Source organism: Nycticebus coucang, chromosome 4 (genome assembly GCF_027406575.1).
Source record: "Nycticebus coucang isolate mNycCou1 chromosome 4, mNycCou1.pri, whole genome shotgun sequence".
NCBI lineage: Eukaryota > Metazoa > Chordata > Mammalia > Primates > Lorisidae > Nycticebus > Nycticebus coucang.
The window spans coordinates 70,218,346-70,237,416 of NC_069783.1; the positions used below are offsets into that span (position 1 = coordinate 70,218,346).

A 19,071-nucleotide genomic window follows, 5' to 3' on the forward strand; every position below is an offset into this window, starting at 1 on the left:
GGACTATTTTGGGTTCTGCTGGCTACAAGCACAGCCAGAGGCAGACGATGAGGAGGCCCAGTCTGGCCACCCTCCCGGCATTGACATGAAGGAACTGGGGCCAGGGTTTGAACCAGAGCCAGGCCTGTGCTCTTTGTGGGAGAACACGGCCACCCTGGCTAGAGCTGGAGGCCAGACAGAGGAGCACGGAGCTGGGGTTGGGTTCCTGGAAGTGTGCCCACAGGGCAGGGCCTGGGCCTTGCCCCGTGGGGAAGAAGAAGGGAGGCCAGCCCACCCTGATGGAGGAGGTGTGAAACTTGCCTCTTTGAGATCCCTATTTGATGAAGGAGCCCCACACCCAGCAGGGAAGCAAGTTCTGGTCTCCAGGGAGTCCTGGACCTCTGGGGAAACCCCCAGACTGGTATCTGATTTTATATTGTGTTTTTCTCTGACATTTCTTGATCACATTTGGCTGACCCAGGAAATTTTTCATTTGCTTGTCTCTCATTCATATCCTTGGCACTCTGGAGGACCAGGCACTCCAGGGCTGACCCAGGAGGCAGAGGGTTCCTGTGCCAGGGTCTTGCCAGATAATTCTGGCTGGGCTCTGTTTCCCTGATTCCTTTCCCAGTCCAGATAGTATGAGAGGCGGGGGCTCTGGGGACGGGAGTGACGAGAACTCTGGCAGAATTAGATTTTGTGGGGCTCCTGTGTGCCCCATTTACTCCTGCTTCATCCTCACAGTTGACACAGTCCCCGCTGCTATCCTTACCACGTCCTGGCTGTGGGTCCAGCCCAGGGCTCCCCTCCAGCACAAGCCCGCTCTTGCAAGATGCAGCCTTCTGTCCCGGTGCCCTCCTGTCTCTTTTCTTGGCCACACCTTCTTTCTCCTGAAGCCTTTGCACCACCATCTGCCCAGGTCCTGGGATGGGCTTACCACGCACTTAGAAAATGTCGCCTGAGACTCTTTCCTGACTCTGAGGCCATGGGCTGGCACCCACGATGGAGCATTTCTCAGGTTTTTAGAAACATTTTGTGTCAAGGGTGCCAATTTTGGAGATGACTCAAAACATATGTGTGAGGCAAACTTGTGTGCCCAGCCTTCAGGGCTGGTCCGTGGTTGGTGCCCATCTCTGGGGCTGAAGGGAGCCTGTGTTGAACTGTTCTCCTTGTGACAAGGGCTGGGAAGAGGGACACTGGCGCATGTTAACTCCCTCATTTGTTCTTGGCCCGAGAGGCCGTCCCATGTGTGGACTTCAGACTGGTAGATGGTGGTGGGGTGGTGTGTGCACAGGAGTGTGCAGGAGAGCTGGAGGCTGGGACCAGTGCACATGTGGGCTGGCGGGAGGAGGGTCTGGCCATGGTGGTGGTGGTGCAGGAATCATGGCCTTGATTTAACTTTCTGAGGGCAGGCGCAGGTGTGTCCTCACAGAGGCAGAACAGAGTTACCCGATTCCTTCTAGTTCTCTGCTTCAAAAAGGATCTATTCATTTTTCTCTGATAATAAATATAATACATGTTCATTATGTAACAATTGGAAATGGTAGAGAAATGATGAACAGACAGGCATTACCTCCAGCCAAACACACGATCTGAAGGTACTGTTACCAACATTTCATTCTCTACCCTTTCCTCTTCCTTCGTCCCTTTTCTGTCCCTGATTCTGAGTTCGTTTTTATCTTTAAAATAAAATTAGGGCCTTTGTTTACTAATCTATTTTTTCCCCATCAAACTAGTCCTTGATATAATGAAGAGGGGGAAAAAAAGCAGTATTCAGGAACACACACAAAGAAGGCTATGCCCTGTCCCACCCATTTCTTATAGAGGGTCTTGAAGCTCAAAGTAGAGACTGTACCCCTGGATGGATAGCCCCACACACTGCCTGCCGTCCAGGCACTGAGGTGCCTCCTGAGTCAGCATTCTGAGAAACTACTCTTGGGTAGGGGTCTCTTTTTTATGTCTCCAGAGAAGGAAAATTTCTGGGTGTGGAAATATGTGTGTGTGTTGAGGAGGGATAAAGAGGAGGAGATTTGGGAGACATTTGGGAGATTTCACCTCTGATTGCAGGGACATGAGGGGTGTGTAGCCGATCTCAGCTGGCAACGTCAAAGTGAGAAGAGGCTTCATTAACAAGGACCTCAACCTTGTGGACTATCCTGGTCTGGAAGGTCAGGGTGGGCTAAAGTAATCAGGAAAGCTTCTCCAGGGAGGCTAGAGAAAGGCCTTAGAAGCCAGTGGGGGTTAGCAATACCTACCTGTCGGGGAGATACTGTGATTGTAAAGGTAGTTTTCCCAGCGCCAGACTTATCCATTGTACTACAGTTATGCTGACCCTTGTGATTACCCCAAATGTGGGAAACTTGGCTGCATAATTTGTGATAGTGGGGGACTGCATTCATGTTTCCCCTAGGGGGAGAGAGCTTTGCAAAGGTTTGGAAATAACTCCTGTGTGTGTGTGGGGGGGGTGGGCGTGCGGGCATGGAGAGCAGACAGGCCTGGCAGGCTGGTGTGCAGGAGGTGTCAGAAGGTGGCTCAGACAAGTTCCCCACGCCCGCGGTGTAGGGTGCAGGGTTTGGCCCGCTCCCTGACTCTTGGGTTTCTGGGCTCCAGGGTTCTGGCAAATTTTGAGCCTGCTGCTAATTTTGAGCCTGCTGCTGCAGTCTCTGGGATGCCGTGAAGGTGGGAACGTGCTTCTAGAACTGGAGTGGCAAATTATGCTTGAGTCCCAAAGGGGAACATGTAATTTCTGAAGCTGGACCAGATCTTTGGAGCACTATGTTTAGCTTTATTTTTCTCTCCCTTTTGCTCTGGTGAACTGCCGGTTTCCCTCTCACCTTTCTAAAAAAGAACTGTATTAAAAATAACAATAAGGCTTCTGTGGGGTTCAGCATGAGAATGGGAGGGGCAGAGCTGCTGCCTGGCTGGGCCAGCCTCCAGCCAGCTGGGGGTTGCACGTGGAGTTCATCCAGGCTATTCCAGGGGTCACGTCGTGCCCAACAACACGTGGCCAGGGCACCAGAACCGCTATCCAGTGGCCCTGGCTTAGTGCCCATTGGCCACTCTGCCCTGCCGCCCACATTTCTGGCTCTGAGCAGCCCCGAGGGCACCCTCAGCCATGCTGCCCTTCCGAGGGCAGGGATGGCTCTGTCAGCTCCCAGACTTCCCTTAGGCTTCATCCCCCTCATACTTATCTGAGCTCTTCCTGACCCTCAAGTGAGTGTGTCTCCCAGGAGGAGGGTCTACCTGATGCTCTGGGTCCCACGGGGCTCCTCTTCTGTGCAGCCTTCGCCCCGTGCCCTCTCCACCAGCGCCTGTCTCCTGCCCTGATTGCTGTTTCTTCCTCTCCACCTTTGCACTTGCTACTCCCTCTGCCTAGAACGCATCTTCTTGCCTTGTTCCCCTGCTGGACTGGTACCCATCCCCTCAGAGACCCATCACTTTCTCCTGGACTCTTGTATCCTCTGAACAAGGCTCCCTGGCTCCAGTCTTGAGCCGTGAAGCCCTCCATGATGCTGCAGCTCAGGGATTCATCCTATAAAATATGGACTTGCGGTATGGGAAAATTGCAGGCAGGGCTCTGATGCTCAGGAAAGGATGCAGAACATTACTTGCAGTACAAATGTGGAGGTTGAACTGCAAGACTCTTAAAGTCCCCTCTGATAGAGGACTTAGGGAGACTCAGATGGTGCCCTGGTTCTTGCACTTGAGGAAAGAATACTGAAAAATGTGCATTGTCTTAGGAACCATGCCCAGCAGGGATGGTGCAGCTCAGTGTTTGAGGGAACCACTCTGGATGATGGGGGGTTAGAGTGTCCCTGAAACAGGCATATTTTGGAAAGGCAGGGAGGGCAGCCAGAGAGTGGACAAGACACAGGTATTTGCCAAGCCCTTTGCACGTGCCTCACCTTGTCCTGGGTATGTATAGCCTTTGTCTCATTCATATTCACTGTTGCCTAGGGAGGTGGGTTTTGCTCCCATTCTCCATATGGGAATGCTGAGTCAGAGGTCAAGTGGGTCTGCTTAAGGGAATACAGTTGGTGAGGTGATGGAGCTAGGCCTGTCTGATTCCAAACCAGATTATCCCTGGAGAAAAAGCACAAGGTGCCTGGTTAGAGAGTGCTACTTCCTGGGGGCTGTGCAGTCTTCCCCGAAGTGGATTCTCTAATCCAGTTGCTAACCAGCGTGTTTCATTTGTAGCTTGCAGACGGTCTGTCGAGCTTGGCCCCCACTAACATGGCATCTTCTCCATCCAGTCCTCATGTATGTATTGTTTACCTATTTGTGGGCAACTTGATTTCTTTTGGGGAGTTGGGAATTGGGGAAGGGGGTAAGGTGGGGAAACAGAGGAGGGGAGAATGGGAGGGGAGGAAAGGAGGTTTTCCTGAGCCTCTGCAGAAAATAATCTCCTGTGAGCCTTGTACAGTAACAGAGGGGTGGGAAGAAAGTTAAGGGATAAATCTCAGAAATGGACATCCCTATGTTCTTTAGAGGTATGACTTCCATAACATTTCAGCTACTCTCCATCACTAGACATTTAATATGTTAATTTACTCTCTTATCTTTTATGTTTCTTAGAGGAGTTATTTTAGTTTAGTTTACACAGGTCTTTCCAGCCCACTTCTTGTTAAAATTTATTTCTAGGCATTTTATCACCTTTGTCACTTATTCTAAACAGGCTATTTTTCTTATGACTTTGTCTAACTGACTATTGTTAGAATATAGGAAAACAATGTTTTTGTATATATTTATTTTGAAGCAGACTCTTTCTTAAGTTCTCTCATTAGTTCTAACTGTTGTTAATTGATTCTGTTGGGTTTTCTAGGTAGGTAAGATTATTTTCTTCAAGTCAGTTTGAAATAGTTTTACCTTATTCATTTCTCCAGAATAACCACTTGATATTTAAAATGTTAGTGAGCAAACTCATTGAATCTAATGAGAATGTTTTTTGCCAGTTTTCCATTAATTAGGATAATGATTGATGGTTTTAGATAGATATTTTATTTTGTCAGGGTTATGTCTTTATTGTTAGTTTATTAATAGCTTAAAATTAGGTATGGGAAGTTTAATTTTATCAAATATCATTTAACATTAATTAAGATGAACATTTTGTTTTCCATTGTGCTATTAACATGGTACATAGCTGTTCTGTATTCCTGGGATAAATCCAGATTGGTCAATTGGTCATGGCATTGTAGTGTACTACAATTGAAGCCTTCAAATCCAATATACTCAAAACAGGTAGTTAACAGGCTAATTGAGAAAGCTGATTAAATAGGGACTCATTAAAAGTCATATGTATATACTATAAACATTTCATTTTTAACCATATACATATAACTTCATTTGGCTATCATTTGACTATGCTAACCTGAGTGTCATGTCATTCTTTTGGTATAAATCACATCCAAAATGTATTATCTAGGATTTTTAGCTTTTACATTTATTAAAGTTTGAGGAGAACTTAATGGTACTTGCAAAAACATCTGAGTATAGACTCTTAAAGTTAAGACTTCCCCTTTTATGTTATGTCACACATACTTCATTTTTATCACTTAAAAAACATCAAAAACACTAAACTAGCTTTCATAGGTGTGATGCCCTTTCTTTCTGAACTCAAATCTCATGTACTTTTTGACATATAATTTATTTATTTTTATTATAATTGTCGTATTAGTACACCTGGCATAAAGAGGTTTGGAAACAAACTCCATTCACTGCTGGTAAACGTAGAACTCCTCTGCTGGGAGCTGCAGTGGGCATGTTAGAATAGCTGTAGGCCATCGGAGGCTCTGCACCTTAGATTGTTGGCAAAGGGAATGGATCGCATTTGGTAATCCTGGCTAAGGGAAAGTGTGTAAGAACTTACACTATATATTTATTATTGAGTTAGATTTGCTATTCCTTAGGATTTTTACATCTGTATTAATGAGTGTTACTTTTAGATTGTCTTTGTTGGGCTTTAACATCAGGGTTGCACTAAACCTATAAAATCTTTTTCAGGTATACTTTTACTTTCTGTTGTCTTACAGTCTCCCTGGCCTGAGAATTATTGTTTCCTAAAGGTCCAAAAATGCACTAAGGCCGCTGTTTACGAATTTGAATTATGCAAGTTGAAAATTACTAGATGTAAACATTTTAAATAGTGTAGCTCTATGCACAAAATGTGTATAATATGCATCAACCTAAGTTTTAAAACAGATTAACATTCATGTAATTTAAAAGGTGGTAAAATTATATTTATGTCTGATAAATAGGATATTCATCATCTTTTCTTGAAAATGGTGTTCTACTGTGTAAGTTTTAAATTATAGAAGATTTTCAGGAAAACAGATCTTATATAATTGCATAAGATGCAATTGCCTTGTAATCATTGGTAAAACTGGGACTAATACTTCTTTTTTCTGGACAGGGTAGTCTTTGATCATTTTCTACTTCTTCAATCAATTTGGTAGCTTAGATGTCACCAGATATTGCCTCTTAACATTGATATGGATTTGTGCATACATATTACTGCAGTAAAAGAGAATGCTTCTGTATCCATTTTGTTTTCATCCTCATTTAAAATTTTACGTATTTGTGTTATTTCTCTCTTTTTTATTGGGCTTAGTAGAATTTTGTCCATTTTAAAGTTGTTTTTCATCCAAAGAACCAACTCTTTAAAAATTCTGCTGATAGTGGGTGCAGAATTACAGCTCACGCCTGTAATCCCAACACTCTGGGAGGCTGAGGCAGGTGGATTGCTCGAACTCAGGAGTTGGAGACCAGTTTGAGTAAGAGAGATTCTGTCTCCAAAAATAGCTGAGCATTGTAGTAGGTGCCTGTAGTACCAACTACTTGGGAGGCTGAGGCAGGAGGCTCACTCGAGCCCAAGAGTTTTAGATTGCTGTGAGCTACGATGCCGTATCACTATATCGAGGGTGACAAAATGAGACTCTGTCTCAAAAAAAAAAAAAATTCTGCTGACATTATTTTAGTTACTTTAATTTCTAGACTAAAGTCATTTTTAAACTCTATCTGAAATTCCTATTATATATATTTTGGATGAGTTATCTTTTCATCTTTCTCTGTCTCTTTCTTTCCTTTCTTTCCTTCCTTCCTTCCTTCCCTCCTTCCCTCCCTCCCTCCCTCCCTCCCTCCCTCCTTCCTTCCTTCCTTCCTTCCTTCCTTCCCTCCCTCCCTCCCTCCTTCCTTCCTTCCTTCCTTCCTTCCTTCCTTCCTTCCTTCCCTCCCTCCCTCCCTCCCTCCCTCCCTCCCTCCTTCCTTCCTTCTTTCCCTCCCTCCCTCCCTCCCTCCTTCCCTCCTTCCTTCCTTCCTTCCCTCCTTCCTTCCTTCCTTCCTTCCTTCCTTCCTTCCTTCCTTCCTTCCTTCCTTCCTTCCTTCCCTCCTTCCCTCCCTCCCTCCCTCCCTCCCTCCCTCCTTCCTTCCTTCCTTCCTTCTTTTTGTCTCTGTCACCTGGGCTAGAGTACAGTGATACCATCATAGCTCCTTGCAACCTCAGACTCCTGAGCTCAAGTGATTCTCCTGCCTTGGTCTCCTAGGGTGCTAGGATTACAGGCATGAGCCACCGTGCCCAACCTCTTTTTAAAAAATACTATTTAAGGGAGATGTTTGTCTACATTTTCTTCTAAAAATTCTAAAGTTTTGCCTTTCACACTTAAGTTCTTATTCCGATTTTGTGTCTGTATATATAAACTGTAAGGTAGAGATCTATTTTTATTTTCTCCCATATAGATAACCAATACATTCATATCATCATGGAATGACCCATCCTTTCTCATTGATCTAGAATGACAGCTGTGCCATCTATCAGGTTCCCACATAGTGGATCTTTTTGTGGGTTCTCTTGTCTGCTCCTTTGGTCTATTTGTCTTTCTCTGTATTAATGCTCCATTGTCTTATTTACTCTTGCTTTCTAATAAATATTGATTTCTGGTAAGGAAGTACTCTACCTTGTTCACTTTCAGGAATGACATCATTATTTTAGTCCTTTGCTTTTCTACCTCAGTTTTGGAATCAGCTTGTCAACTTCTTAAAGAAGAAATTGGGGTTTGTGATAGAGCACAGTGAATCTCTGGATCAATTTGGGGAGAGCAAACATTTTTATAATACTGTTTTTTAACTAGGAATATGACATCCCTTCATTTATTAGGTCTTCTTTAATGATGTTTAATAAATTTTTATAATGTTATCCAAATAAATCTGATATAACTTTAAAAAGACTTAGTTCTAGTCATTTTATGCTTTATTATTCTTTTTACTTGGATTTTTAAAAGTATGTCTTCTAATTAGTTTTGGCTTGCATATAAATGAAATTAATTCTCACATATACAGATCTTTTATCTAAAAACTTTACTAAACTCTCATTAATTTTACTGATTTAAGTTTTCTCAATAGTCAATCATATAATTTGTGAATCATCACAGTTTTAATTCTTTCATGTACATTTTACTTCTTTTTACTTTTTTATTGTTTATTTTTCTTGTCATACTGCACTGGCTAGGACCTTCAGTTGTGTGTTTTATGTAACTGGTTATACAGACTATTCTTTTCTGCTACTAATTTAAAAGAGAATGTTGTTATGTTTCACCACTAAGTATGAAATTTATCAGGCAAACTAATACTAGCTGGCTAAGAGTTTTTTTTTTTCTGCATATCTTTTATTTATTTATTTATTTTATTAAATCATAACTGTATACATTGATATGATCATGGGGCATCATACACTCGCTTCATAAACCATTTGACACATTTTTATCACAGTGGTTAACATAGCCTTTCTGGCGTTATCTCAGTTACTGTGCCAAAACATTTACATTCTACATTTACCAAGTTTTGCAAATACCCCCGTAATATGCACCACAGGTGTGATCCCACCGATCCCCCTCCCTCTACCCACCCACCCCCCTTTCCCACTTCCCCCTATTGTTAAGTTGTAGCTGGGTTATAGCTTTCATGTGAGAGTCCCAAATTAGTTTCATAGTAGGGCTGTGTACATTGGGTACTTTTTCTTCCATTCTTGGGATACTTTACTAAGAAGAATATGTTCCAGCTCCATCCATGTAAACGTGAAAGAGGTAAAGTCTCCATCTTTCTTTAAGGCTGCATAGTATTCCATGGTATACATATACCACAATTTATTAATCCATTCGTGGATCGATGGGCACTTGGGCTTTACCCATGACTTAGCTATTATGAATTGGGCTGCAATAAACATTCTGGTACAAATATCTTTGTTATGTTGTGATTTTTGGTCTTCTGGGTATATGCCCAGCAGAGGAATTATAGGATTGAATGGCAGATCTATTTTTAGATCTCTGAGTTTTCTCCATATATCTTTCCAAAAGGAATGTATTAATTTGCATTCCCACCAGCAGTGCAGAAGTGTTCCCTTTTCTCCGCATCCACGCCAACATCTCTGGTCTTGAGATTTTGTGATATAGGCTAGTCTCATTGGAGTTAGATGATATCTCAAAGTAGTTTTGTTTTGCATTTCTCTGATGATTAAAGATGATGAGCATTTATTTTTTTTTTATTGTTGGGGATTCATTGAGGGTACAATAAGCCAGGTTACACTGATTGCAATTGTTAGGTAAAGTCCCTCTTGCAATCATGTCTTGCCCCCATAAAGTGTGACACACACCAAGGCCCCACCCACCTCCCTCCTTCCCTCTTTCTGTTCCCCCCCCATAACCATAATTGTCATTAATTGTCCTCATATCAAAATTGAGTACATAGGATTCATGCTTCTCTACTTTTGTGATGCTTTACTAAGAATAATGTCTTCCACGTCCATCCAGGTTAATACGAAGGATGTAAAGTCTCCATTTTTTTTAATGGCTGAATAGTATTCCATGGTATACATATACCACAGCTTGTTAATCCATTCCTGGGTTGGTGGGCATTTAGGCTGTTTCCACATTTTGGCGATTGTAAATTGAGCTGCAATAAACAGTCTAGTACAAGTGTCCTTATGATAAAAGGATTTCTTTCCTTCTGGGTAGATGCCCAGTAATGGGATTGCAGGATCAAATGGGAGGTCTAGCTTGAGTGCTTTGAGGTTTCTCCATACTTCCAGAAAGGTTGTACTAGTTTGTACTAGTTTGCAGTCCCACCAGCAGTGTAAAAGTGTTCCCTTCTCTCCACATCCACGCCAGCATCTGCAGTTTTGAGATTTTGTGATGTGGGCCATTCTCACTGGGGTTAGATGATATCTCAGGGTTGTTTTGATTTGCATTTCTCTAATATATAGAGATGATGAACATTTTTTCATGTGTTTGTTAGCCATTCGTCTGTCGTCTTTAGAGAAAGTTCTATTCATGTCTCTTGCCCATTGATATAAGGGATTGTTGGCTTTTTTCATGTGGATTAATTTGAGTTCTCTATAGATCCTAGTTATTAAGCTTTTGTCTGATTGAAAATATGCAAATATCCTTTCCCATTGTGCAGGTTGTCTCTTTGCTTTGGTTATTGTCTCCTTAGCTGTACAGAAGCTTTTCAGTTTAATGAAGTCCCATTTGTTTATTTTTGTTGTTGTGGCAATTGCCATGGCAGTCTTCTTCATGAAGTCTTTCCCCAGGCCAATATCTTCCAGTGTTTTTCCTATGCTTTCTTGGAGGATTTTTATTGTTTCATGCCTTAAGTTTAAGTCCTTTATCCATCTTGAATCAATTTTTGTGAGTGGGGAAAGGTGTGGGTCCAGTTTCAGTCTTTTACATGTAGACATCCAGTTCTCCCAACACCATTTATTGAATAGGGAGTCTTTCCCCCAAGGTATGTTCTTGTTTGGTTTATCAAAGATTAGGTAGTTGTAAAATGTTAGTTTCATTTCTTGGTTTTCAATTCGATTCCAAGTGTCTATGTCTCTGTTTTTGTGCCAGTACCATGCTGTCTTGAGCACTATGGCTTTGTAGTACAGACTAAAATCTGGTATGCTGATGCCCCCAGCTTTATTTTTGTTACAAAGAACTACCTTAGCTATACGGGGTTTTTTCCGGTTCCATACAAAACGCAGAATCATTTTTTCCAAATCTTGAAAGTACTATGTTGGTATTTTGATAGGAATGGCATTGAATAGGTAGATTGCTTTGGGAAGTATAGACATTTTAACAATGATTCTTCCCATCCATGGGCATGGTATGTTCTTCCATTTGTTAATATCCTCTGCTATTTCCTTTCTGAGGATTTCATAGTTTTCTTTATAAAGGTCCTTCATCTCCTTCGTTAGGTATATTCTTAGGTATTTCATTTTCTTTGAGACTATGGTGAAGGGAGTTGTGTCCTTAATTAGCTTCTCATCTTGACTGTTATTGGTGTATACAAAGGCTACTGACTTGTGGACATTGATTTTATATCCTGAAACATTAGTGTATTTTTTGATGACTTCTAGGAGTCTTGTGGTTGAGTCTTTGGGGTTCTCTAAGTATAAGATCATGTCATCAGCAAAGAGGGAGAGTTTGACCTCCTCTGCGCCCATTTGGATTCCCTTTCTTTCCTTGTCTTGCCTAATTGTATTGGCTAGAACTTCCAGCACTACGTTGAATATTAAAGGTGACAGAGGACAACCTTGTCTGGTTCCAGTTCTAAGAGGAAAAGCTTTCAGTTTTACTCCATTCAGTAAAATATTGGCTGTGGGTTTGTCATAGATAGCTTCAATGTGCCACCTATGCCTATACTCTTCAGTGTTCTAATTAAGAAAGGGTGCTGGATTTTATCAAATGCTTTTTCTGCATCTATTGAGAGGATCATGTGATCTTTATTTTTGCCTCTGTTAATATGGTGGATAACGTTTATGGACTTGCGTATGTTAAACCAGTCTTGCATCCCTGGGATGAAGCCTACTTGATCATGATGAATGACTTTTTTGATGATATGTTGCTGTATTCTGTTTTTTAGAATCTTGTTGAATATTTTTGCATCTATATTCATTAGTGATATTGGTCTATAATTTTCTTTTCTTGTTGGGTCTTTTCCTGGTTTGGGGATCAGGGTGATGTTTGCTTCATAGAACGTGTTGAGTAGTCTTCCTTCTTTTTCTACATTTTGGAACAGGTTGAGTAATATAGGTACTAATTCCTCTTTAAAGGTTTGGTAGAATTCTGACGTGAGACCATCTGGCCCGGGCTTTTCTTTTTAGGGAGGCTTTGTATAGTTGATGCTATTTCTGAACTTGATATGGGTCTGTTCAACATTTCCAGTTGATTCTGGTTAAGTCTTGGAAGGTGGCGTGCTTCCAAGTATCGGTCTATTTCCTTCAGATTATCGTATTTCTGAGAATAAAGTTTCTTGTAATATTCATTAAGGATTTTTTGGATTTCTGATGAGTCTGTGGTTATTTCATCTTTGTTGTTTCTGATTGATGATATTAGAGATTTTACTCTTTTTTTCCTGATTAGGTTGGCCAGAGGTTTATCTATTTTATTGACCTTTTCAAAAAACCAGCTTTTTGATTTATTGATCTGTTGTATTATTCTTTTGTTTTCAATTTCATTTAATTCTGCTCTAATTTTGGTTATTTCTTTTCTTCTACTGGGTTTGGGGTTGGAATGTTCTTCCTTTTCCAGTTGCGTGAGATGTCCCATTAAGTTGTTAACTTCCTCTCTTTCCGTTCTCTTGAGGAAGGCTTGCAGTGCTATAAATTTCCCTCTTAGAACTGCCTTTGCAGTGTCCCAGAGGTTCTGATAGTTTGTGTCTTCATTGTCGTTTTGTTCCAAAAAATTGGCTATTTCTTTCTTAATCTCATCTCTGACCCAGCTATCATTCAGCATAAGGTTATTTAACTTCCATGTTTTTGTATGGGTATGCAGATTCCTGTTGTTACTCAATTCAAGTTTTATTCCATGATGGTCCGAGAAGATGCATGGAATAATTTCTATTCCTTTAAATTTACTGAGGTTAGACTTGTGACCTAAAATGTGATCAATTTTGGAGTAAGTTCCGTGGGCTGATGAGAAGTATGTGTATTCAGTTTTGTTGGGATGAAATGTTCTGTAGATGTCTGCTAAATCTAAATATTGGATGGTTAGGTTTAAATCTAAGATTTCTTTGCTCAGCTTCTTTCTGGAGGATCGATCCAACACTGCCAAGGGAGTGTTGAAATCTCCGACGATTATGGAGCTGGAGGAAATCAAGTTACTCATGTCTGTTAGAGTTTCTCTTATAAATTGAGGTGCATTCTGGTTGGGTGCATAGATATTAATAATTGAGATCTCATCATATTGAGTATTACCCTTAATAAATATGAAGTGACCATTCTTGTCCTTCCTTACTTTTGATGGTTTAAAGCCTACTGTATCTGCAAATAAAATTGCAACACCTGCTTTTTTCTGATTACCATTTGCCTGAAATATGGATGACCATCCTTTCACCCTGAGTCTGTATTTGTCTTTTAAGTTGAGATGTGACTCTTGTATGCAACAAATATCTGGCTTGAGTTTTTGTATCCAGTCAGCTAACCTATGCCTCTTTAGAGGACAGTTTAAGCCATTCACATTGATGGAGAGTATTGATAAGTCTGGTGGAATTTTGGGTATCGAGTTTTTCAAAGGTCCAGTGGACATTTTTAATCCTTTCGCCAGTGTGGAAGTTGGAGTTTGATCCGAAGTTTCTGAGTGAGTTTACTTTTGTGGTATAGGATTGGGTTGGTCATTGTGGAGGATAGGTCTGAGAACATCCTGAAGAGCTGGTTTTGTTATGGCAAATTTTTTCAACATATGAATGTCATTGAAGTATTTAATTTCTCCATCATAGATGAAACTCAGTTTAGCTGGATACAAGATCCTGGGTTGAAAGTTTTTTTGCTTTCGGAGATTAAAAGTTGATGACCAGCCTCTTCTGGCTTGAAAAGTTTCAGCAGAGAGATCTGCAGTTATTCTAATATTCTTACCTTTGTACGTTATAGTTTTCTTTCGCCGGGCTGCTTTGAGAATCTTCTCTTTCATGTTAACTTTAGTGAAGCTAAGTATGACATGTCTGGGGGATGACTTATTGGGGTTGAATCGTGCTGGGGTTCTGAAGCTGTCTGCTATCTGAATTTCAGATTCTCTAGGCATGTCTGGAAAATTTTCTTTCATAATTTCATGCAGAAGGGCCTCTGTGCCCTTGGAGGCCACTTCATCATTCTCAGAAATTCCTATAATTCTTATGTTGCTTTTTTTCGAATTATCTGAGAGTTCTCTGAGTGAGTGATCCGTTTTTGCTCTCCATTTCTCTTCCTCTTTGAGAGGTTGGGAGCGTTCGAAGACTTTATCTTCAATGTCAGAAATCCTTTCTTCTGCTTGCTCCATTCTGTTACTGAGGGATTCTACTGTATTTTTCATATCTTTGAGGGCTGTAAGTTCTTGCTTCAGTGTGTCTAAGTCTTTGGTGGTTTTGTCTTTAAATTCGTTAAATTCTTGAGACAATTTTTGAATTTCTCCTCGAATTCCTAATTCCATTTTATTAATCTTGTCTGCAATCCAAATTCTGAATTCGATTTCTGACATCTCAGCCAGTTGTTTATGAATGGGATCTTCAATCACATCTGCCATATCTTTTCTTGGGGGGGTTGATCTATTCTGGTTATTCATGTTACCAGAGTTTTTCCGCTGATTCCGCCCCATGGTTATTTTACTCCCTTTGGTTTTTCCCCTGGGGTTTTATCGAGGGCCCGTACAGTGTTGTGGCCTGAGAAACTGGGGCCCTGTCTGGTGTGGTGGAGCAAAGTGGTTCTGTCTTGTTTTCAGCTGGTTTCTGTTCGATCCTATTGCAACTTCTACTCTGGCTGAAGTCTCAGCTGTGTGGAAAAATCAGCAATTAAGTCACCCCGCCTGCCCACCTCTGGCCCCAGTTGGAAAAGGAGAATCAAACCTTCCTACAATTGCACACCCAGGGCACCGCCTGAAAAGTCCTCAGTCTATTAGCCCAGTTCAAAAGGTCCAAATCAACTGTCTCAATCGGCACTTGTTTCGGGTGGGAGAGTTCAAGAGGTCTCTGGGAACTGGATCACAGGGGCCTGGTGACTCCTCTGACACGGCTCACCCCAGTGCAGCGTGGAGTCAGGAGGAGCCACCCAGCAAACAGAGCAGTCTAGGAAGGTTGACGTCTCCTTCCCCACTTTGCCCCTCCGTCGGACCCAGTCACTGGTATCTCTGCAGATGGCTAACCCAGTTGCCTGCAGTGAACAGACACTCCAGGGGTTTGCACCTGCCTGAATCGCAAGGAAGTCTGCCAGGCCCCCGCAGACTGCCGCTATCTAGCAGGAGGAGATGGGGCCTGTCATCTTTGAGTGTTTGATGCAGGTGATGGGAAGGAGGTGTTCACTCAGGCTTAGCCCTGTCCCTGATGGATGCTGCTAACAGAACAGAACAGAACAGACAACTTTGCGGGGTTCTGTCTCTGTTCCTGTCGTCGCCTACAGAAGACGGGGTGTTTTGAGTTCAAACGTCTTTGCTGCTGGAGATTTGCGTCCGAACACCTCTCTGGGTCGGCCCCGCCCTGGAAGCTTCCCGGGTTTGTGAGCCGTGTCAGGAAATCCCCCGCTCACCGGTGGCCTCCTCTGGTTGCCCAGGGAGACGGGGGTGTGGCCTCAGAATATCCAGAAGTGAGCTTCTTTTGTTTGCGTCCTTGTGATCACAACTTGCCTCAGCGGTGTTGATGTGCGTTCTTCAACCTTCTCTCTTGGTGAGGCTCAAGTCCACCAGGATACTTACTAAATTCCTGTCCCTTAACTCTCCTTCTGGACGGGAGCCTCTGTTGAAAGCTGGCTTCAGTCCGCCATCTTGTCTCCCTCCGGCTAAGAGTTTTTTAATCATGAATATTGTTAAATTTTATTGAATTTTTTTTATTAAGTCATATACACATAGATCATGAATACATTTATGCATGTGTGGGGTACAATGTGTTGATTCTTTTTATACAATCTGACACGGTTACATCAAACTAATCAACATAGCTTTCACCTCATTTACTTGATTATTGTGTTAAGATATTTGAATATTTTTAATGTATCTATTGAGGTGATCATATTATTTTCCTTTAATCTGCTATGTGATGAATTACATTAATAGACCTTTTTTTTAGTGCTGAAACAACTTTGCATTTGTGAAACAACCTAACCTGATCATGATATATTATTTTTTTTTTCTTCATGGCTGGATTCAATTTGCAAATATTTAGTTATTTTTTTTAATTAATTTATTTTTATTGTTAAATCATAGCTGTGTACATTAGTGCAATCAAAGGGTACAATGTGCGGGTTTCATATATAACCTGAAGTATTCTCATCAAACTGTTCAACGTAGCCTTCATGGCATTTTCTTAGTTACTGTATGTAGGCATTTGTATTCTGCATTTAGTAAGTTTCTTCTGTACCCATTCTAAGATGGACCATAGATGTGGCCCCACCCATTACCCTCCCTCCACCAAAACCTCCCCCTCCCTTCCCCTTCCTTGGCTCTTTCCCCATAGTCTTGTGCTATAGTTGGGTTATAGCCTTCATGTGAAAGCTATAATTTAGCTTCATAGTAGAGCTGAGTACATTGGATACTTTTTCTTCCATTCCTGAGATACTTTGCTAAGAAGAATATGTTCCAGCTCCATCAATATAAATATGGAAGAGGTAAAGTCTCCATCTTTCTTTAAGGCTGCATAATATTCCATGGTATACATGTACCACAATTTGCTAGTCCATTCATGGGTCGAAGGGCACTTGGGCTTCTTCCATGACTTAGCAATTATGAATTGGGCTGCAATAAACATTCTGGTACAGATGTCTTTGTTATATTGTGACTTTTGATCTTCTGGGTATAAATCTAGTAAAGGAATTATAGGATCAAATGACAGGTCTGTTTTTAGGTCTCTAAGTATTCTCCAAACATCCTTCCAGAAGGAGCGTATTAGTGTGCATTCCCACCAGCAGTGTAGAAGTGTGCCCTTTTCTCCACATCCATGCCAACATGTCTGCTTTTGGGATTTTGTTATGTGGGCTACTCTTACTGGGATTAGGTGATATCTCAAAGTAGTTTTGATTTGCATTTCTCTGATGATTAAGGATGGTGAGATTTTTTTCATGTGTTTGTAGATCATGCATCTGTCTTCTTTAGAGAAGTTTCTCTTCAAGTCCCTTTCCCACCCTGAGATGGGGTCACGTGTTCTTTTCTTGCTAATATGTTTGAGTTCTCTGTGAATTCTGGTTATTAGACCTTTATCAGAGGTATAACCTGCAAATATTTTCTCCCATTCTGAGGGCTGTCTGCTTGCTTTACTTACGATGTTCTTGGCTGTGCAGAAGCTTTTTAATTTGATCAGGTCCCAGTAGTGTATTTTTGATACTGCTTCAATTTCCTGGGGAGTCCTCCTCATAAAATATTCACCCAGGCCGATTCCTTCAAGAGTTTTCCCTGCACTTTCTTCAAGTATTTTTATAGCTTCGTGTCTTAAGTTTAAATCCTTTATCCAGTGAGAGTCTATCTTAGTTAATGGTGAGAGGTGTGGGTCCAGTTTCAATCTTCTATAGGTTGCCAGCCAGTTCACCCAGCACCATTTGTTAAATAGGGAATCTTTTCCCCACTGAATGTTTTTAATTGGCTTGTCAAAGATCAAATAACGGTAAGTAGCTGGATTCATCTCTTGGTTCTCTATTCTGTTCCAGACATCTACTTCTCTGCTTTTGTGCCAGTACCATGCTGTTTTAATCACTATGGATTTATAGTACAGTCTCAGGTCTGCTGAGGTTAGATTTGTGGCCTAGGATGTGGTCAATTTTGGAGTATGTTCCGTGGGCTGATGAGAAGAATATGTATTTAGTTCTGTTGGGATGAAATGTTCTGTAGATGTCTGTTAAGTCCAGATGTTGAATGGTTAAGTTTAAATCTAAGATTTATTTGCTTAGCTTCTTTTCGGAGGATCTATCCAGCACTGCTAAAGGGGTGTTAAAATCTTCAACTACTATGCAACTGGAGGAAATCAAGTTGCTCATGTCTGTTAGAGTTTCTCTTATAAATTGAGGTGTGTTCTGGTTGGGTGCATAAATATTAATAATAGAGATCTCATCATATTGAGTATTACCTTTAACAAATATGAAGTGTCCATCCTTATCCTTAATTATTTTGGTTGGTTTAAAGCCTATTGCGTCTGCGAACAGGATTGCAACGCCTGCTTTTTTCTGCTTTCCATTTGCTTGGAATATAGATGACCATCCCTTTACCTTGAGTCTATATTTGTCTTTTAATGTAAGATGTGATTCTTGTATGCAGCAGATATCTGGCTTGAGTTTTTGTATCCAGTCAGCCAACCTGTGCCTCTTTAGAGGACAGTTTAAACCATTCACATTAATTGAGAATATTGATAAGCCTTTTGAGAGTCCAGTGGACATTTTTAATCCTTTTGCGACTGTGGAAGTTGGAATTTGATCAAAATTTTCTGGGTGGGTTTACTTTTGTGGTGGAGGATTATGCTGGTCTTTATGGAGGATAGGTCTGAGAATGTCCTGGAAGCTGGTTTAGTTATGGCAAATTTCTTCAACATGTGAATGTTATTGAAGTATTTAATTTCTTCATCATAAATGAAACTCAGTTTAGCTGGGTATAGGATCCTGGATTGAAAGTTATTTTGTTTTAGGAGATTAAAAGTCGATGACCATCCTCTTCTAGCTTGAAAGGTTTCAGCAGAGAGATCTGCAGTTATTCTAATATTCTTCCCCTTGTAGATAATGGTTTTCTTTCATCTGGCTGCTTTCAGAATTTTCTCCTTCATATTAACTTTAGTGCAATTGATTATGATGTGTCTGGGGGATGTCTTATTTGGGTTGAGTCGTGCTAGAGTTCTGAAACTGTCTTGTATTCAGAATCTCTTCAGAGTTCTGAAACTGTCTTGAATTTCAGAATCTCTTAGCATGTCTGGAAAGTTCTCCTTCATAATCTCATGGAGAAGAGACTCTGTGCCTTGTGAATCCACTTCGTTGCTTTCGGGGATCCCTATAAGACGAATATTAGTTTTCTTCAAATTATCCCAGAGCTCTCTGAGAGAATGATCTGTTTTTGCCCTCCATTTCTCATCCTTTTTGAGAGTTTGGGAGCGTTCTAAAACTTTGTCTTCAATATCAGAAGTCCTTTCTTC

General features: G+C 41.3%; 1 protein-coding gene and 1 non-coding gene across 25 annotated transcripts in view; both read left to right on the plus strand.

The window, feature by feature from the left end:
- Positions 1-19,071, plus strand: part of DYSF (dysferlin) — a 232,013-nt gene that overhangs the window by 156,335 nt on the left and 56,607 nt on the right. For 15 of the 24 annotated variants that reach the window (XM_053587263.1, XM_053587273.1, XM_053587271.1 and 12 more), the window contains one exon: positions 4,177-4,239. The exons of the other annotated variants lie outside the window; for them this stretch is intronic. In XM_053587263.1, coding sequence (XP_053443238.1) covers positions 4,177-4,239 — 63 coding nt within the window. The remainder of the gene's footprint in view (positions 1-4,176; positions 4,240-19,071) is intronic. 24 annotated transcript variants of the gene reach the window in all.
- On the plus strand, positions 2,227-2,388 carry LOC128585314 (U1 spliceosomal RNA). The gene has a single exon (XR_008380024.1). It is a non-coding gene; the product is annotated as a U1 spliceosomal RNA (small nuclear RNA).